The sequence below is a fragment of the Pseudozyma hubeiensis genome (assembly GCF_000403515.1).
Source record: "Pseudozyma hubeiensis SY62 DNA, scaffold: PHS36, whole genome shotgun sequence".
In the NCBI taxonomy this organism is placed as follows: Eukaryota; Fungi; Basidiomycota; class Ustilaginomycetes; order Ustilaginales; family Ustilaginaceae; genus Pseudozyma; species Pseudozyma hubeiensis.
The window spans coordinates 63,787-79,681 of record NW_012133818.1 but is presented as its reverse complement, the minus strand read 5'-3'; the positions used below and the strand labels follow the sequence as shown (position 1 = coordinate 79,681).

Genomic DNA, 15,895 nt, shown 5'->3' with positions numbered 1-15,895 from the left:
CGTAAATTTACGCCAAAAAAAAGTGATTCAGGAAAGGTCGCGCGATGCAGGGACCATGTGAGCGTGGATGACTACTGCAGACTCGCTCCTTCTCACCTTCCACGTCTCTGTTGGCTTTGTCCACATCATCACTCTTGTCGCTCTTCACTCTATCGCATTCTGAATCTTTCTTCCATTTCCGTCGGCGAGGCAGCGGCATCGAAGAAGCTGGCTACAAAAGGCGAAGCCATCCCTCAAAGGTCTTGCTCATTACCCTCCCAACTCGACGTCGGACCAGCAACCCTCCTTGTGCAACCATGGCGGACGCTGCACAAGACGCCAGTGGCCTGCTCCACGACCTCCTCTCCAGCGTCATCCCTGATCCCGTCTTTCGAGTGCTAGCAGGCTTCTCCAATCTCATCTACACCCTGCTCGGTAGCGCCAACAACCCCGCATCATGGTCGTCCACGCTGCTTCCGCCGCTCATCACCTTCTTCCTCGCCTACTTTGCGCTCCTCACCGCGTACAGGACGGTTCGCTCCATGCTATCGCTCGCGTGGTTCGGAATCAAGTGGGGCGCCATCATCGGTGGTCTCATCGCCATATGGGCGTGGTGGACCGACAACACTGATGCCATCAACAGCACAGGGACAGTACCCGGCAGAGGAGGCTTTTTTGGCCAGCGTAAGTAGAACTGCATCCCAACACGGCGACGCTTGTCGATCCCTGACTCAATGTCCTCTCTCCTTATCCGCTCCGACTCTGCCATATTGCTCTGCATTGCGACAGTATTCAAAGGCTGACCGAGCTCTCATTCCATTCCTCTTGCTCAGTCAACTCGCTCGGTCCGCTCATGAATACCCTCTACACCCAGCTTCCGGATCTCACCACGTCCGGTGGTTCTTCAGCCTCAGCTCGCAATGCCCGCCGTCGCCAACAACGATCATCATCAACACGTCGTCGCACACGAGCCAACAAACGTGCATTCTCGTTCGACGCCAACGACGACCTTGCAGACGACCTAGGTGCAGGCTACAGCGCCTTTGCCGACATGTTCGGCCGCTCCTCCGACACCGAACCTTCGGACGGAGGAGTTGATTTCGGCTCGCTCCTCCGCACCGTCGTCACCGAGGGCCAGAGACAGGGCATCGACGCCTTGTCTGCGCTCAGAGCAACGGGCAAGGTACAGGACGAGCTGCGAAGGTTTCAGCAGGACCCGAGTGGTTGGTTTCAAGGTGTCGGCGATCGATTCCGCACCACAGCGGGGGTGGAGGAGGGGACGGCGTATAATACGCGTTCCAGGACAAGGCAGCAACAGCAGCAACGACGACGACGACGAGGGGATTCGAATGCCAATGCGAATCAGGGAGACTCTTGGTGGGGCAACGTCGCTTCGGGCGTCAATGACTTTTTCAAGCGCGATCCGGATGAGCCTGTCGGTGGGGCGAGAAGTGGGTAATCGTCCATCGTACAATGTATGATCTTTCCTTTCCTCGACCAATGTCCATCTTGTATTCCAGGAGGTGTCTCGTGTGTGCTGCTCTGTGTCTTCAATCATTGCTATCCTCTTTAACCTCGTCCAAGGTTGGAACTTTGTCCGTTCTGACAGCCAGCCTTCTCGCCAACTCCTTAACCGTACTTCTCACACTATCCACGTCGTCTCTACTCCACCCTGCTCTGAGAGCACCACGCATGTGCCAGAGGACTTCAGCTCTGCAATTTCTGCCTACCAGTGCAGCTAGTACTAGCAACTCTGTCAGTTTCCAGTTGATGACAGCATCGCAGGAGAGGGTGAAGCCGTAGTTGATCTGGATGGTGAGGAATTTCAAGTCTTGCATGTTGTCGGACATTTTGCTGTCGAGGATGGGCGAGAGGTTGTGACGATACACTCTTTCTAGCGACTTCATCGCTGGAGTTTTCAGCGAGCTTATTGGCTCCGAGAGAAGAGATTGCCGGGAGAAGTGATCGGAAGTCAGGAGAAAGGTTGGATTGGTTGATCGGATGTGTTCGAGAAGAGGGAAGATGGTATCGAGAGCGGGGGGGATACCGAAGATGACGCTACCTTTGACGAGCGTTTCCTGAATCAAGGATTGTTTACGTTGAGATGATGCGAGATCGGACGAGGAGGAGAGAGCGAGATGGTATAGATCGATGATAGATTCAGCTCCACAGCCAAGGGATACGATGGCGGAGGTGAGAACGACCAGCCACGTTTCCGTGGAGCAGCGGATGGCGGGCGAGAGTGAAGAGCGGAAATGCTTGATTTCGTCCATCGTGAGAGGAGCAGGTACCGGTGGCTCCGGCGGCAGTGCAGGAGCGGACGTGGATGTAGACATTGCCGAGTAGTGTGGGGTTGAGGACGCGGGATGAATCGTGCGGAGAGTTGCGGTGGGACGGTGGGACCGAAATGCGGGGTCGACGAGGTTCCGCGGATGAAAGGGCGAAAGCCGTAGCCGAGATGAAGAGAGACGAGGGATCAGTCGGCAGCTGATCATCACCCTTGCTAGAACGATGATCGAGCTAAGTCGATCAGACAAGCAGATGATGTTGTTGTCGCTAGTGAAAGACAGGGTCCACGTCGGTCCACGCTGGTCCAAGCGCTACGTTCTTCTGTCGGCAAAAAAGCCGACCGGTGCAGCCGAGGAAATTCTTCCGGTAGCAGGAACCTCAGAACGGGATCCCTGAGCATCGCAGTGGCCGACAACGTCACGGCTTTCAGTCGGAACGGAAGACGACGAGTTGGGTAGATTCGGGAGCATCACTCCGTCCAGAGCTGGTTCAGGTCTTCAAAGTGTTCGACACCGTCATTCTGGAAGTACCGGCAAATCAAGGTCAAATTTGCCGCTTCACAGTCAATTGTTTTCAGAACGGACGCAATGGCAACGTCTTTGCAGGTCGAAAGCGATGGTCCCAAGCCAGTGCAAGTGAAGAACAGAGCCATTGAAACAATTCTTGCCCATGTGCAATCCAACGTGTTCGGGACCCGCGCGGCCCCAATCGATCAAAAAGCATAGACCGATACCCACGATCAATCCACAGTGCGATCGTGTCATGCGAAATCGCGCTGATTGCAGCCGAACATCACTGTCATTCCCTCGACTACGTCCTCGCTAGATGCCCATCTGCCTCTTCATCCCCAACCAAACGGCAAACGAGATGCTCGTCATCGGCACCACCTTCAGAAACCCGATGCTCAAACCAACATAAAATCCTCTCCATCCGCTCGTCTTGTAGATCCACGCTGCGGTCTCCCACATGCCCAGCATGGCACCGGGTCGAATGATCCCTCCCACTTGCTGTCTTCTGCGGATCACCTCGAACGGATACGCCGCCGTCTGCGAGAGCGCCCCCGCCAGTGCACCTGCCGATAGGTCCACCACGGTCTTGCTCGGCCAGTACCACTGTCGTCTGCTACCCGCTACACCCGCTGCCGGTTCCGACGGCGGAAACATGTCCTGAAGCATGGTCTTGCATCGACCGAACACGAGGAAACTCGTCCCCGCATACGGAATCATCCCCATCACCGTCACGCTGAATCCTCGGTAGAACTTGAGGATCGGATACTTGGCCAGCAATCGATTCCCCGCCGGAACAGCCGATGACGGTACGTTGGGATCCGTTGCACGCAGAGCACTTTCGATCGAATTCGCCGTCGACCCAGCCGCAGCGATGGCACTCTGCGTGGCCGAAGTGCTGAGATTCGCCTGCTGCGCTGCTTGCTGTGCCATCCTCGCCGCTCTCCTCCTGGCATCGCTGCTGAACGGTGCTTCCGTCGCGCCTTCGCGGTAGATCATGCCGATGATCCTTCTCAGTCCTCCCTTTTGTCGCTTGCGTTTGGTCTCGAAGGCCAATCGTACCCGAATCAGCTCTAATGGGTATGTCATGAAGACTGAAAGCACACCGCTTGCCGATCCAGCCAGGAACAACCTCGCCGACGTCTCGCTCTGCTTGGTGGGCATGAGGTAGAAATGCAGCTTGTCGTACGCCATGTACTTGATGGCTGCATATGGAAAGATGCGCATCAGCGTGGCGCTGTGACCTTGAAACAGCGCTGAGGGTCCATCGGAGCGTACAATGTCGCGACCGGCCTGGAACACGCCCAACCACTTGCCCGAGTACTTTTGGAACTCAGGATTCTGAGCTTGGAACAGGATCTTGACTCGATCGAGCGGTGCGATGGCCGATTTGGCGACGCAGCCGGCGATACCACCGGCGAAACCGGAGCGAAGGACGTAGTTCCAGCTCGTCTTGTCGGATGTATCGCCGAGGATCGAGTTGACTGCAGGCGTCGACGCCGTCGAGGCGCTGGAGCGTGATATTGAGAATGCATCTTGGGCGGTGTCGTAGGCTCGAGCTTTACCTTTGAGGTCGTATGGTGGTTGTGATGGTAGATGCGTCGAGTCGCGTGGATCGGATGCTGCGTGGTCGGTCTCGCACAATGGAGGATGCTGAGGACGTCGAGCTGCCATGTTGGATGGTGTCGAAGATGCCTCCTACTTGACAGGATCGCAATCACTGCCGCAACTCCACCTCTGCTCCACCGACGTCGAGATGAGCGTGTCCTCCAAGTCCCGTATCTTGGTGTGCGACGACCGAGGCAAGGCGAGTGCGGTTGTTGTGCTCGTCGTACGCAGATGCAAACGCAGTTGCAGATGCAGATCGAAGGGCCGCGTGCTTTGCTCGGCTGAGTCGGTCGATGTTCTGCCTCGAGTCCCGAAAAGCTTTCACCGAATGCTTGCGACCGTGTTGATGGAGTGATTGTGGAAGAGTAGAAGGAAGCAACAGGCTGAGCCAACGTGCAATGTCCACAACACCATTCGCTGGTTCCAAAGGTGAGCCGGAACCGGTTCGATGACTGGAAAAATCGGCTGCCACGGCCCCGCGCCTCTTCCCCGCCTCGAGTGTTTTTCTCCTCGAATTACCGGCTGTCATCTTGTTTTTCCTCAGCAGCGCTGTTGCATCATTCCTGCTTTGCTTGGAAATCGAAGCGCAAAGCCGACTCGAACCGGCTTTTCCGACACCGTAACGGCTCAGCTGGCTTGGCTGAATGAGTCTTTGGCTTTCAACGTCCAAAGGAAAAAGAGCAAAAGGCACGCGTCACGCCCGGTTTGGTAAAATGTTAAGTCAATGGACTGGACTTTCATTTGCATACGAGTCGAGTAACACACTTGATGATGACGAAGCCGTTATGCGCAATGCAGGAGAATACGACGGTCGCCAGGGTGACCGAGAAAGTATGAGATGATGCGACGTAGCGAAAAATCCAACGGATCATGGAAGAACCGAGTCGGTGATGGCACGATGCAACATCGATGCAACATGTTTGATTTCGCCGTGAGGTGTGTCGACAGTGGCGACAAAAGAGTCGGGTGCAGTTGCTACGAGATCGATCGGCGAGCTGCGTAGGAAGAACGCCTAGCTTTAATCGTCCTCTTCCATCCTGGCTTGGTCGGGGTCAGGCTTGCAAGTGGGGCACCAAAGCAGGTTGAGCTTCTGACTCCAAGCTCGCATGTGCTTCAAACATGCGCAGCCGTGAGTCTGCAACGGCTCGGTATGACAATCTGCACCTTCCTCATCCTGCTCCCGCCTGGCATCACCTTGCTTCCAGATGCTGTCAAAGTATCGGTGCGAGGTGATCTCGTGCGATTGTTCCAGGAACTTGTCCACGTCGCTTGCCTCCATATCGAGGTCGTACTGAACGATACGCTCGCTCTTGTCGTTGTCGCGTTCCGCATGGATGGTGGCTTTGTGGACGTCAATTCGGAAGTCGAGCTCTGAGAGATGTTCGGCAAAGAAGAGGTCGTCGTACTTTTTGAGTTGCGATGGGGTCATGACGAACACGACAATCACCGAAGCCATCATGTCAAACGGGGTAGGGTTCTCGACGAGCTTATTTCCCTCGATCTGCCGTTCGGAGAAAATGCAAGTGGGTGTTGATAAGTCTCTTCCTACCATGTTGGCAATCCAAAGATACTCACCACTTTGTGACGGGGATACTCGTGGTGTTCGTATCCGGATTCTTCAACCTTTGCCCAAGCATCCTGCTCCAGCTCGTGGAAGGCAGCCGCGGCGAGCAGAACCTTGACAGTCGTGGATGAATCCATCACGACGATGTAAACCAAGGAAAAGATGGCACACGTTGAGGCAGGCGGATCATGAAGCGATGAGTATCGGCTTGACTTTATATAGACGACAAGGTCAAGCTTTAAATTTGTCTGAGATCTGCTCTCGACGCTTCCCGCTGGATCGGTGCATGTGCTGATGATGGCTAAATTCACGTCCCAATCAATAGGAATGTGAACCTGCGGATTGTTTCAATGTGCGGGCTGTCACATGCCTCATCCAGAAGGTCCATTCGGATGTGTCCGTCACATCACGGAGAAAGTCGAGCAAGAGAGAGAAGGAGAGAGCGAGAGAGCCCAACAACTCGAAGAGTGAGTGAAGTTCAGATCGGAAGAAGACTTGTTGCACTTTCCGCACTCTCTTTGTTCACGCGGATCAACTCCGCGAAAGCTTGTCTTGTCGCCTCAAAGGTCCCGCCACAGAGCGGACCTAGCGTCTCACAGTTGGCAGCTCCGAGAACAATACCGAACTCAGCTTTGGAAGACAAGCAGCATCCTTTCTGGTCTAGAAGGCGAAGAGACTGCTCATGCGGCTATCTCTGGTATCTTCCCTCGACGATACGAGTTGTCCGATGTCCACAGCAGGCTTCGGCGGCAGCGTTAAATGCTGTTTGTGGGCATTCAAAAATCTTGAGTGAGCACGCCACTGTGCTTGATTGCGTGGTTTTCTTTTTTACCGCCTGACAGGCGTCACTGACACCATCTCGAACAATTTTCAAATCACCATTACTCGGCCATTTTCTGATCAATCTTGCTCCAAATCTGCTGAGTGAGTTCCCCTCGTGTCTCCGCGTTCGGTGGTGGTATCAAAAAGGTCAAAACGGCAAAAAAAAATTGTGTCCTCGGCGAGAGTCGAACTCGCGATCTTAGGATGTCTGAACATGTAACTGTCCGTAGGTTGATTCCTGTCAATACAGGATCGTTGGTGGGTATGAGACCTACGCCCTAACCAACTAGGCCACGAAGACAATTCGTTGTGTGAGGTGTCGCGTAATGCATTCATACAGGGCATACTTGGGCCCTTTTCGGCTGGTCCGAAATTACGATTGGACAGCCTTCTTCACTCAGTCATATCTAGTCTGTCACATCTTGTCAGTCGCAGTCGACTCAATCAACTCAGTCACGTCCGCAGAGATACAGCGAAAGACAGGGAGGACGAGGAGAATCGAAATGAGGATGGCATCGATTGCGATCAGACACTAATCGTGGACACTCAACTCAACGAGGCGTAATCCGAGACGAGCTTGGCGACTCCGTTGGCGAGGGGAGCCAGCTCGCTGGCGATGGCACATTCGGCGTACACTCTGACGCAGTCCTCGGTTCCGCTGGGACGGACGAAGCTGCGTGCATCCTTGTACTTACCCACCAGCTCGTCAATCTTGTCCTGCAGACCGGCTGGACTGGTCAACCTGCGTTCGGCGTCTTCGGTCTTGAAGACGAAGCGGTCCTTGACGTTGACCTTGAGGATCTTGTTGGGCAGATCCTCGTACGCGCCATCCCACTCTGCTGGACCCCACTGACGTGCTCGGAGGATGACTTCGACGAGCAGCATGTCCGAGATGGCGTCGCCAACGGTCTGGTTGATGAGGTCGACGAGTGCGGCGAGTTGCTCGAGCGCGGTCTGGGCTGCGGGAGAGGATGGCGTGGCTTCCTTGATCTTGCGCTGCGCAGAGGGGGAGAAGAGGACGGTGCCGTGACCGTTGGCCTCAAAGTAGACACCAATGTCGTAGGCCTCGGCGGCGTGGTGGAGGTGCTTGACTCCCGTCGGGGTGCAGGTGACGGGGACGCGCTGTTTGAGGTACTTGGTGGAGCTGCCGTTGGCGTAGGCGGTCTGAACGCAGCCCAGCTCGAGCTTGATGCCGGCAGCCTGGACGAGCTCGGAGAGGTAGCCGGCGGCGAGCGAGGCGATCTTGTCGCCATCCAACAGGCGGAACGATTCCTTGGATGTGGGAGGACCAGTGAGGTAGTAGTAGACGATGCGATCTGCGTCTCCGTCGAACGAGCAGAGGCGCTCTCCGGGCTGCAAGTTCTCCTTTTCGAAGCCTGCGGGAAGGCACTGGTTGGTCTTGACGTAGTCGGCGCCGCAGTTGTTGTTGAGCGCGCCTGGCGTGGTGGTGCTGGTGCGCAGCGGACGGAAGGCGATGCGGTCTTCCGGAAGGTACTTGATCAGGTTGGTGAGCGCATATGCACCGACACCATTGGCACAGTCGACCACGAGCGGCGGCACATCCGACTTAGCGGGGACGAGCTTGAGGTAGGCGGCTGCGAGCTTCTTGTAGTAGCCCTGCTCTGTGGGCTCGCCGTACGACTCGGGTGTGCCTTGTGTGTTGAGGCTCTTGACGAGGTAGTGGAGCTGCGGAGTGGTTTTGAGGCCGGCATCGATGGTGTGGGCACCGAGAGCCGAGAGACCGTCGACGATGGCCTGGACGAGCTGCTTGCAGGACGGACGCGTGTCGTACCCTACAATGACGGAAGCGGGTGCAGCGAGGTCAATGTTGAAGTGAGCTACGAGCTTCTCGAGCGAAGTGATGAGCTCTTCGTCGGTGGAAGCGTTGGCAATGTGGGTGCAGAACGGCTCCCAGGACGCCTCGAGCATCTCTCCGCGCGGATCGACCATCTTGACACCGTTGTCCTGCTCAGGATTGTGACTCGCGGTGACCATGAGGCCGATGGTCTTGCCCTTGAGCTTCTTGGAGCGCAGCGCTCCGATAAGACCGACGCGGAAGCATGTGCTGTCGAGGATATCGGCGCGTGTACGCAGACCAGCCGTACCGTAGGTGAAGGTCTGGTTGATGGGTTTGGGGTGGGCCTGCGATGCGGCGTTGATGAGCGAGACGGGAAGACCCTCGCCGATGTGGGCCTGTGCGACCGAGAGAGTGGATGGAAGCGCCATGGTATGTTTTTGTGATGGTGGTGGAACGATGGCAAGGCTGTCTGTACGAGTTGACGAGGAGAATGCCTAGGCGAGAAGAAATAAGCGTAGCGAGTCCAACACTCGAATGAATGCTCACCAATGCGTGGAGGCCCGCTCGCCAAAGTGAGCCAAACTCATCGGTCAGTGCGCCGAACTGACACGCAGTCGTGTTTTTTTTTAATGTCCGCTGCTGCTGTGTGACGATTTGCGAAACGTAGACATCGAGCCAACTGACTGCCGCGGCCATTTCTCAGTCACGACAATCGATTTGATGCTTCGAATGTGGCACTCTGAAAACGTGCTTTGAGCGTTCGAGGTGTTGTTCTCGAATTTCTGCGATGAGACCATGATGTTAGATCAGTCGTTTTCATCATGCTCAGGCTTTTCACTCACCCGCCGTCCAACTGTCCTTGTTCGCGGCGTGAAACTAGCTTTGTTCGAGCGTCCGGGATGCTTTGAGCCTGATATAGTCTTCCGGAACTAATACTGCCGGAGATACAGTATCGTGCGGCCCTGCGCATCGTGTTGCGAGTTGGTGCTTGGCTGTCTGTGGTTGTTCTGAGAAATCGGGTGATCCGATTTGACTTCGCGCTTGGAGTTTTTGTGGGAGAATCGGAGCAGGGGAAGAAGCGCGCGACTCGGCCCGTCCGCAAAAGATTAGGATTCGGCGTGGGTGTGCGTGTCGCCGTCATCTCATCGGGCTGCGGAAAGGCACTAGACACCGTCATCCATTTGCTTTGCATCATCTACTCAGCCCTCTCGAAGCACTTGTCGCTGTTTGGAAGTCGCATCGAGTCTCAAGGCAGTGCGGCTGTTCCGCCCCCTTAACGTCCTCTATCGACCGCAGGTGACAAGCAACAGAATCGGAACGACGTGGTCTCTTCACTTTCGGTCTTCTCCACGCTCGACGAGACAAGCCCCTCAGAGAAGCCGTGCTCGCTGCGTGTTCGACTCGCAAACCACTCATACCTACGCTTCATCATGTCTTCGGCTAAGCAGGCCGGCGCTCCGCCGTCTCTTCACATCAGTCCGCCCGGCACTGCCTTCGCAAGCGGCTCTTCCACAGGTGTCGCTCCGCCACCTACCAAGCGTCCGACGCACAACCGCGCGCGATCGTCCTCGCTCGTCTCTGTCACGCGCGTCGAAGAGACGCACGAGGAGATGCTCGATCAATCCGCCGGATTCAACGCCAACGCCGATTGGGTCAACTACAAGGGCGCATGGGTGATCCACGTCGTGCTCATCCTCGTCGCCAAGATCCTGCTAGACGTCATCCCTGCCATGCAGCAAGATACATCGTGGACGCTCGTCAATCTAGGGTATATGGCTCTGTCCTACCTCATGTTCCACTACGTGACCGGAACGCCGTTCGAGTCCAACGCAGGCGTGTACGATCAGCTCACCCTGTGGGAGCAGATCGACGAAGGCGCGCAGTACACGCCGGCGAAAAAGTGGCTGACGTCGGTACCGATCGGTCTGTTCCTCATCTCGACGCACTACACGAGGTACAATCCTTTGCTGTTCAGCCTCAACTTCTCGGCGTTGCTCTTCGTGCTCTTCCCCAAGCTGCCCATTCTGCATCGGCTCAGGTTCAAGTTTTTCGCTCCACCACCTACGCCCAGCCCGCATCCTAGCCAGCCACCTACACCGACGGGGACACGTACACCGAGTCAGGTCGGGTTCTGATCATGCTTTGCCAGCGAGATGGGATGCAGCATCGATCTTCGTAGCTACCAAACGATTCAGCGCTCGTCCAAGCTTGGAAGTCGACCCATCAGCCCTTTCCTGTGTCCCGTCTAGCTCGTATGAGGCAATCTTTGTATGCTTAAAACGAAGCGAAGTCACCGAACGTCCCGCCAGTCTCCCACTTCAGCAGATAGCTTGTTCGAGAGTGATGCTTGACCACAGAGTGAAGATCGAAAACAAGCCTTCACTGAGCCGCTGCCCATCTCTTCTCGAGACACTGTCGTCGTAGCATCCCAACTCTCGATCGCGCTTCGTTTTGCACTGTGTTCACTTTCGAGACAAGTGGACCACAGAGTGCGAGGGGCGAATGCTGTTGATCAGCGAGCATCACAGTCCGCTCTATGAAGAAGCTCAACATGAGAAGTCGGGAGACGGAATTCAAGTGGAGCGGATCCAAGCTCAAAATTTGGTCGGATTTTCTTCCAAAAAAGATTTCTTTCTTCTCAGAGCACAGATTTGGAGAGAGTGGCACGGCAGCCGCGAAAAAAGAAAAGTTTGAGAGAGAGAGAAGGAGAGAGAGGGACCCTGAGCTGCATCTGTGATCTTCTTCTGCACCACACACCGTCGTCCTTGATTACCACCTCATCTTGTCGTTGCTTCGATCGCACCGCACACACAGTGCAACGTTTGAAGCTAGGTCGACGACACAGCTGCTGTGGACGGCCGGCATACCTCGCTTCTCATCATGCCGCACCATCACCGTGCCTCGTCCTTGAGGCAAACCAATAAGTCCTTCAAGTCCAAGCACGCCACAAAGACCACACTCCGCGAAGCATCCAAGGGTCGATCCGCCAGCGATGTGTCCAACACTTCCCGTCTAGCCTCGCACAAATCATCACCACTCTCAGCGTCCGGCAACGAAGCCGGTTCCCGCCAACATCGTAGAAACCACGCCAAGCAGGCACAGCGATCCAAGCGAAACGCACTCATTCAATCCAACCGTGTGTTTTCCGCTTCGTCCTCTTCGTCGAGAGAAGGCAAAGATGGTCTTTCCAAAGGTTTCGCAGGTGCAGGTGCTGGTGCACCTCGAATCTGCGCCGTCGTAGATCTCGCAGAGGATGGCGACTCGTGGGAAGCGGTCAGGAGGATCCAGGAAGAAGGCATCGACGGCGGCGTCCAGCCTGTTCCCGGTCGCAGTGTCGATGAAGCGCTCGCACAGGGCCTGCCATACTGCGAGCTCGAGGCGACCCGGTTCCGACAGACGATTCAGTTCCTGCCACTTCCGTATGGCGCGCTCTACCCCATCCTCGACGCTTGCAAGTGTGCCGACTTTGTTCTTCTCGTCCTTTCAGCATCCACCGCCATTGACCCTGGATCCTGGGGTGAGCTTTGTCTTCGAACCTTGCAAGCCCAGGGTCTGCCCACCGTTGTCGTGGCCGTTCCAACGCTCCACCCAGATGGCGCCACCGGTGTCGGAGGGAGCAAAAAGGCGGGTGCTGCACTTAAAGCCGCCAACGAGGTGCGCAAGTCGCTGCTCAGCTTTGCCAAGTACTTTTCGCCCGACGTCGAAAAGGTGCACGCGCTCGACGATCGAGCTGAGCGAGGTGCTCTCCTCCGCACACTTGCCACCGCTACACCCAAGCGTGTGGCGTGGAGGGATTTCCGCGCGTGGATGGTGAGCGAAGGTGCCGAGTGGGAGGCGTCCCCTGAGGTTCACAGCAATGGCAACGGAGACGCCAACGGCTCCTCTCAAGAAGCAGAGCGAGGCACACTCAAAGTGCACGGCTGGATCCGGGGCGCGCCCATGTCGGCCGACCGACTCATCCACCTTCCCGACTACGGCGACTTTGAAGTCGACCGCATCACCTACGCTCCTCCGCCGAACGCACGCACCAAGCGATCCAAAGCCAGCGCCACCAACGCTGACAGTCAAGATCAAGACGACGCCATGACCGACGCCGAAGCGACGCAAGATGCCCCCCTGACGCCAGGCGATGTGCTCCAGTCGCGCGATGACGAGTTCGCCGACGATCTCGTCTCCGAAAACGAGCCGGATGACATGGGCAACGAGCAGACGTGGCCCACCGAGGAGGAGATGCAGGCAGCCGAGCGATTCGCCAAGCAACAGGCCGATGGCGAGATGCCTCCTCCGCCCGCTCTGCCAGGCACCACGCCGAAGACCATCCTCAAGGGAAGCGGCAACGCCAAGGACAATGCCAAGTATCGTGCCGCCTGGATCATCGAGTCCGACGAAGAGGACGAGGACGACGAGCAGGACGACGACGAGGATTCCATGATGGCTGAAGAGGACGAAGACGACGAGTTGTTGGTGGATCAGGAAGGCGATATGCAAGTCAACGAGGCCATCGACGACTACGAGCGTATGAAGGCAAGCGCCATCGCGCAGCAGAACCAGACGAGCGATGCTGCATCCGAGATGCCGTTCGACGACGTCGACGACGATCAGGCCGAAGCCGAGTACCTCGCCTACCAAGCACAGCGCAAGCGCGAGCGCGAAGAGCGCGACGATGCCGAGTTCCCCGACGAAGTCGACACGCCGCTCGAGATCGCCGCCCGAACACGCTTTGCACGCTACCGTGGGCTCAAGTCGTTCCGAACGTCACCCTGGGATCCGTACGAGGACCTGCCGCGCGACTACGCGCGCATCTTCCAGTTCGAGGACTTCCACAAGACCCGTCGTCGTGTGGAAGGCGCTGCGCTGTTGGACGGTGTGCAGCCAGGATTCCGCGTTACGGTGTGGATCAAAGACGTGCCTCGTGCGGCGGCGATTCGTGCTCGCGCCAACAACCTCGGCGAGCTTCCGCCGGTAGATTGCGCGGTCCCCTTTGTGCTGTTCGGACTGCTGAGGCACGAACACAAGAAGTCGGTGCTCAACTTTACCGTTACGCGCAACACGGAGTACGAGGCACCGGTTCGATCCAAAGACCCGCTGGTGCTGTGTCTGGGACCACGACGATTCCGCATCAACCCGATCTTCAGCCAGCACAGCCGTGGAGGCGGCAAAGGCGTCAACAACGTCCACAAGTTCGAGCGCTACCTACGCCAAGGTGTCTCTGCCTCGGTCGCCACCGTCTACGCACCCATCACGTTCGGCGGATCCACCGCACCCGCCGTGCTGCTCCGCGAACGTTCGCTCGACGGCGAACACGGGTACGACCAACGCGGCGTCTCCGCTGCTCAGATGCCGCACCTCGTCGGGTTCGGCAACCTGCTCGAAGCCGGACCCACGCGCATCAACGCCAAGCGCATCCTGCTCAGCGGACACCCGTACAAGGTGCACAAGAAGACGGCGACAATCCGATTCATGTTCTTCAACCCAGAGGACGTGCACTGGTTCAAACCGATCACCCTGCACACCAAGTTGGGCAGGACAGGTCACATTACCGAGAGTCTGGGTACCCATGGATACTACAAGGCACACTTTGACGGACCGATTTCGCAGATGGATACCGTGCTGATGAATCTGTACAAGAGGGTGTATCCGAAGTGGTCGCAGTCGTACAGAGAGGCGTATGACGAGCTACCGTTGCCTAGGAAGGAGGTGTTTGGTGGTGACGATGAGGTGGAGGCGAATGACGAAATGCAGGAATAAGGTTTGGAGCTAGCGTTCACACAATCTTTGGTACCGATCAACTTGTTCCTCCTTCACATTCAGCTAGTGGACCAGAAAGGCGGCAAGATCTTGCCCGATTGTGTGATCGAGATGCAGTTGCAAAGGGATGATCTGTGCGAAAACGAAGTATGCCTTTTTGTTTCGGACAATTGAGCGGGGTGGCGCGATAAGATAAGTGTGATTCCTCAACGCACCGTTCATGCCTTGACGTTGGCCCGAGGGGTTTAGTACTTGTCTCAGTTCTGGTGTGTCGCTTAGCTGCCCAAGATGGTGAGTGACGCGATATGGTCCATTCTCGATCTTTGACTGAACCTATCAAAAAAAAAGAAGCGCTTGAGATAGCGGTACACGAGCTTCGGGTAGTAACGGAGGGGGGAAAGAACAGGGTCTCCTATTGCGGGGGGTTTTGCTGGAGGGTGGAATTGCGTGCGGTAAATGAAAGATAAGCCTGTGCGCAATGGGGGGGTCTGAGTCCTGAACGACTCACATGACACTGACCCACCAAAAAAAATCAAGACGTGATCTACGTCAAAGATAACACACAAAAAAAACAAAGCTTTTTTTTCTCCTTGACAGCTGGCGAAGTGGAGCAGGCAGCGGTCGGACCATCCCCAGGGCAGCAAATTGGGCTCCACGTCAGAGGGAGGTTGCATGATGTTATCTTGTCCACACCAACTCCTTTCGGCATTTAGGGTTGAATTGTGGACCCTGCGTTGGCCAAGGTGGAGAGAGAGAAGGTGTTTTGCGTTGCTCCCAGGGGAGGGTGAAGACAGCATACACAGTATATAAAGTTGTGAGTCCATTCGTCAAACGTTGAACATCGTCATCCTTCATCCTCTGGTCGTTGTCCATTGTTCCTCAAGGTTTCCTTCTGCACGCATCCGTCTCGTTCCACTGTTCCGCCCTTCCCCATCACCCACTACTTGCATCCCTAACCCCAAACTCGCAACTGCATTCTCCCCCCACTCTGCTATCAACATCTTTTTCGCTTTTCTTTCTTCGCAACCATGTCGTCCAACATCACCATCATCCCCCACACCTCCACCACCAGCAACACTACATCCACGTCGGTGTACGGGACCACACCCGGTGGAACTCCTCGCATCTCCTATTCGCGCGATGAGCTGCTCAACCTAGCCTCGAGTCCGCTCTCTCGTTCGCCGCCGAAATTCGATCTACCCGCTGCCATCTCCCGCTCACCCAAGATCGACCACGAAGCCGAGAGGGAAGATCGTGCGCCTGGTGCAAACGCTATCCATCAGGAAGAGCAAGAGGATAGGGACGCAGAGAGTGACGCCGAGGCGTTCGCTATGGATCTCTAAGCCCCACCCCGTATCGCAAGCAATGCAAGTTTCCAAAGTCTTCCCGTATTTCAAGTATCCCCCCCTCTCTCTCTCGGTCGGTTGGTTACAAAGGTGCAAACAAGCAAAAAATCGTTCAGTATCTCCATATCTCCGTTTCTCGTCGTCGTTCTCCAAAGCATAAAATGTATCTCTCTCTCTGTGTCGGTCCATCGCATATGTTGAACAAGTCTTCAAAGTCGGAAATCAAAGGTTGTCT

The 15,895-nt window shown here is 56.1% G+C and overlaps 9 protein-coding genes and 1 non-coding gene across 10 annotated transcripts in view; 3 read left to right on the top strand and 7 right to left on the bottom strand.

Moving 5' to 3' along the window:
• Positions 1–296: 296 nt before the first annotated feature.
• On the top strand, positions 297–1,438 carry PHSY_003474 (hypothetical protein; the record flags this gene model as incomplete). Its single annotated transcript, XM_012334093.1, has 2 exons — positions 297–663; positions 813–1,438. 2 exons carry the CDS (start codon positions 297–299, stop codon positions 1,436–1,438), a joined length of 993 nt encoding a protein of 330 aa, XP_012189483.1.
• A 91-nt stretch (positions 1,439–1,529) lies between these two features.
• Positions 1,530–2,315, bottom strand: PHSY_003473 (possible carboxymuconolactone decarboxylase; the record flags this gene model as incomplete). The annotated part of the gene is made up of 1 exon (XM_012334092.1): positions 1,530–2,315. One exon carries the CDS (start codon positions 2,313–2,315, stop codon positions 1,530–1,532), a length of 786 nt encoding a protein of 261 aa, XP_012189482.1.
• A 774-nt stretch (positions 2,316–3,089) lies between these two features.
• On the bottom strand, positions 3,090–4,448 carry PHSY_003472 (hypothetical protein; the record flags this gene model as incomplete). Its single annotated transcript, XM_012334091.1, has 1 exon — positions 3,090–4,448. One exon carries the CDS (start codon positions 4,446–4,448, stop codon positions 3,090–3,092), a length of 1,359 nt encoding a protein of 452 aa, XP_012189481.1.
• Positions 4,449–4,491: 43 nt separating this feature from the next.
• On the bottom strand, positions 4,492–4,911 carry PHSY_003471 (DNA polymerase zeta catalytic subunit; the record flags this gene model as incomplete). The annotated part of the gene is made up of 1 exon (XM_012334090.1): positions 4,492–4,911. The coding sequence occupies one exon, from the start codon at positions 4,909–4,911 to the stop codon at positions 4,492–4,494; it is 420 nt and encodes a 139-aa protein (XP_012189480.1).
• Positions 4,912–5,400: 489 nt separating this feature from the next.
• Positions 5,401–6,083, bottom strand: PHSY_003470 (mitochondrion protein; the record flags this gene model as incomplete). The annotated part of the gene is made up of 2 exons (XM_012334089.1): positions 5,401–5,883; positions 5,958–6,083. The coding sequence occupies 2 exons, from the start codon at positions 6,081–6,083 to the stop codon at positions 5,401–5,403; spliced, it is 609 nt and encodes a 202-aa protein (XP_012189479.1).
• Positions 6,084–6,938: 855 nt separating this feature from the next.
• PHSY_007614 lies at positions 6,939–7,069 on the bottom strand. The gene has a single exon. It is a non-coding gene; the product is annotated as a tRNA-Met (tRNA).
• Positions 7,070–7,314: 245 nt separating this feature from the next.
• On the bottom strand, positions 7,315–9,998 carry PHSY_003469 (phosphoacetylglucosamine mutase; the record flags this gene model as incomplete). The annotated part of the gene is made up of 2 exons (XM_012334088.1): positions 7,315–9,060; positions 9,858–9,998. 2 exons carry the CDS (start codon positions 9,996–9,998, stop codon positions 7,315–7,317), a joined length of 1,887 nt encoding a protein of 628 aa, XP_012189478.1.
• Positions 9,999–10,176: 178 nt separating this feature from the next.
• PHSY_003468 (response to unfolded-protein protein) lies at positions 10,177–10,701 on the top strand (the record flags this gene model as incomplete). The annotated part of the gene is made up of 1 exon (XM_012334087.1): positions 10,177–10,701. One exon carries the CDS (start codon positions 10,177–10,179, stop codon positions 10,699–10,701), a length of 525 nt encoding a protein of 174 aa, XP_012189477.1.
• Positions 10,702–11,446: 745 nt separating this feature from the next.
• On the top strand, positions 11,447–14,314 carry PHSY_003467 (hypothetical protein; the record flags this gene model as incomplete). The annotated part of the gene is made up of 1 exon (XM_012334086.1): positions 11,447–14,314. The coding sequence occupies one exon, from the start codon at positions 11,447–11,449 to the stop codon at positions 14,312–14,314; it is 2,868 nt and encodes a 955-aa protein (XP_012189476.1).
• A 275-nt stretch (positions 14,315–14,589) lies between these two features.
• The window catches only part of PHSY_003466 (2-oxodicarboxylate carrier 2), a gene marked incomplete at both ends in the record, with an annotated part of 8,691 nt that continues 7,385 nt past the window's right edge, over positions 14,590–15,895 (bottom strand). The window contains one exon of the mRNA XM_012334085.1: positions 14,590–14,783. Within this exon, the coding sequence (XP_012189475.1) occupies positions 14,590–14,783 (194 nt within the window). The remainder of the gene's footprint in view (positions 14,784–15,895) is intronic.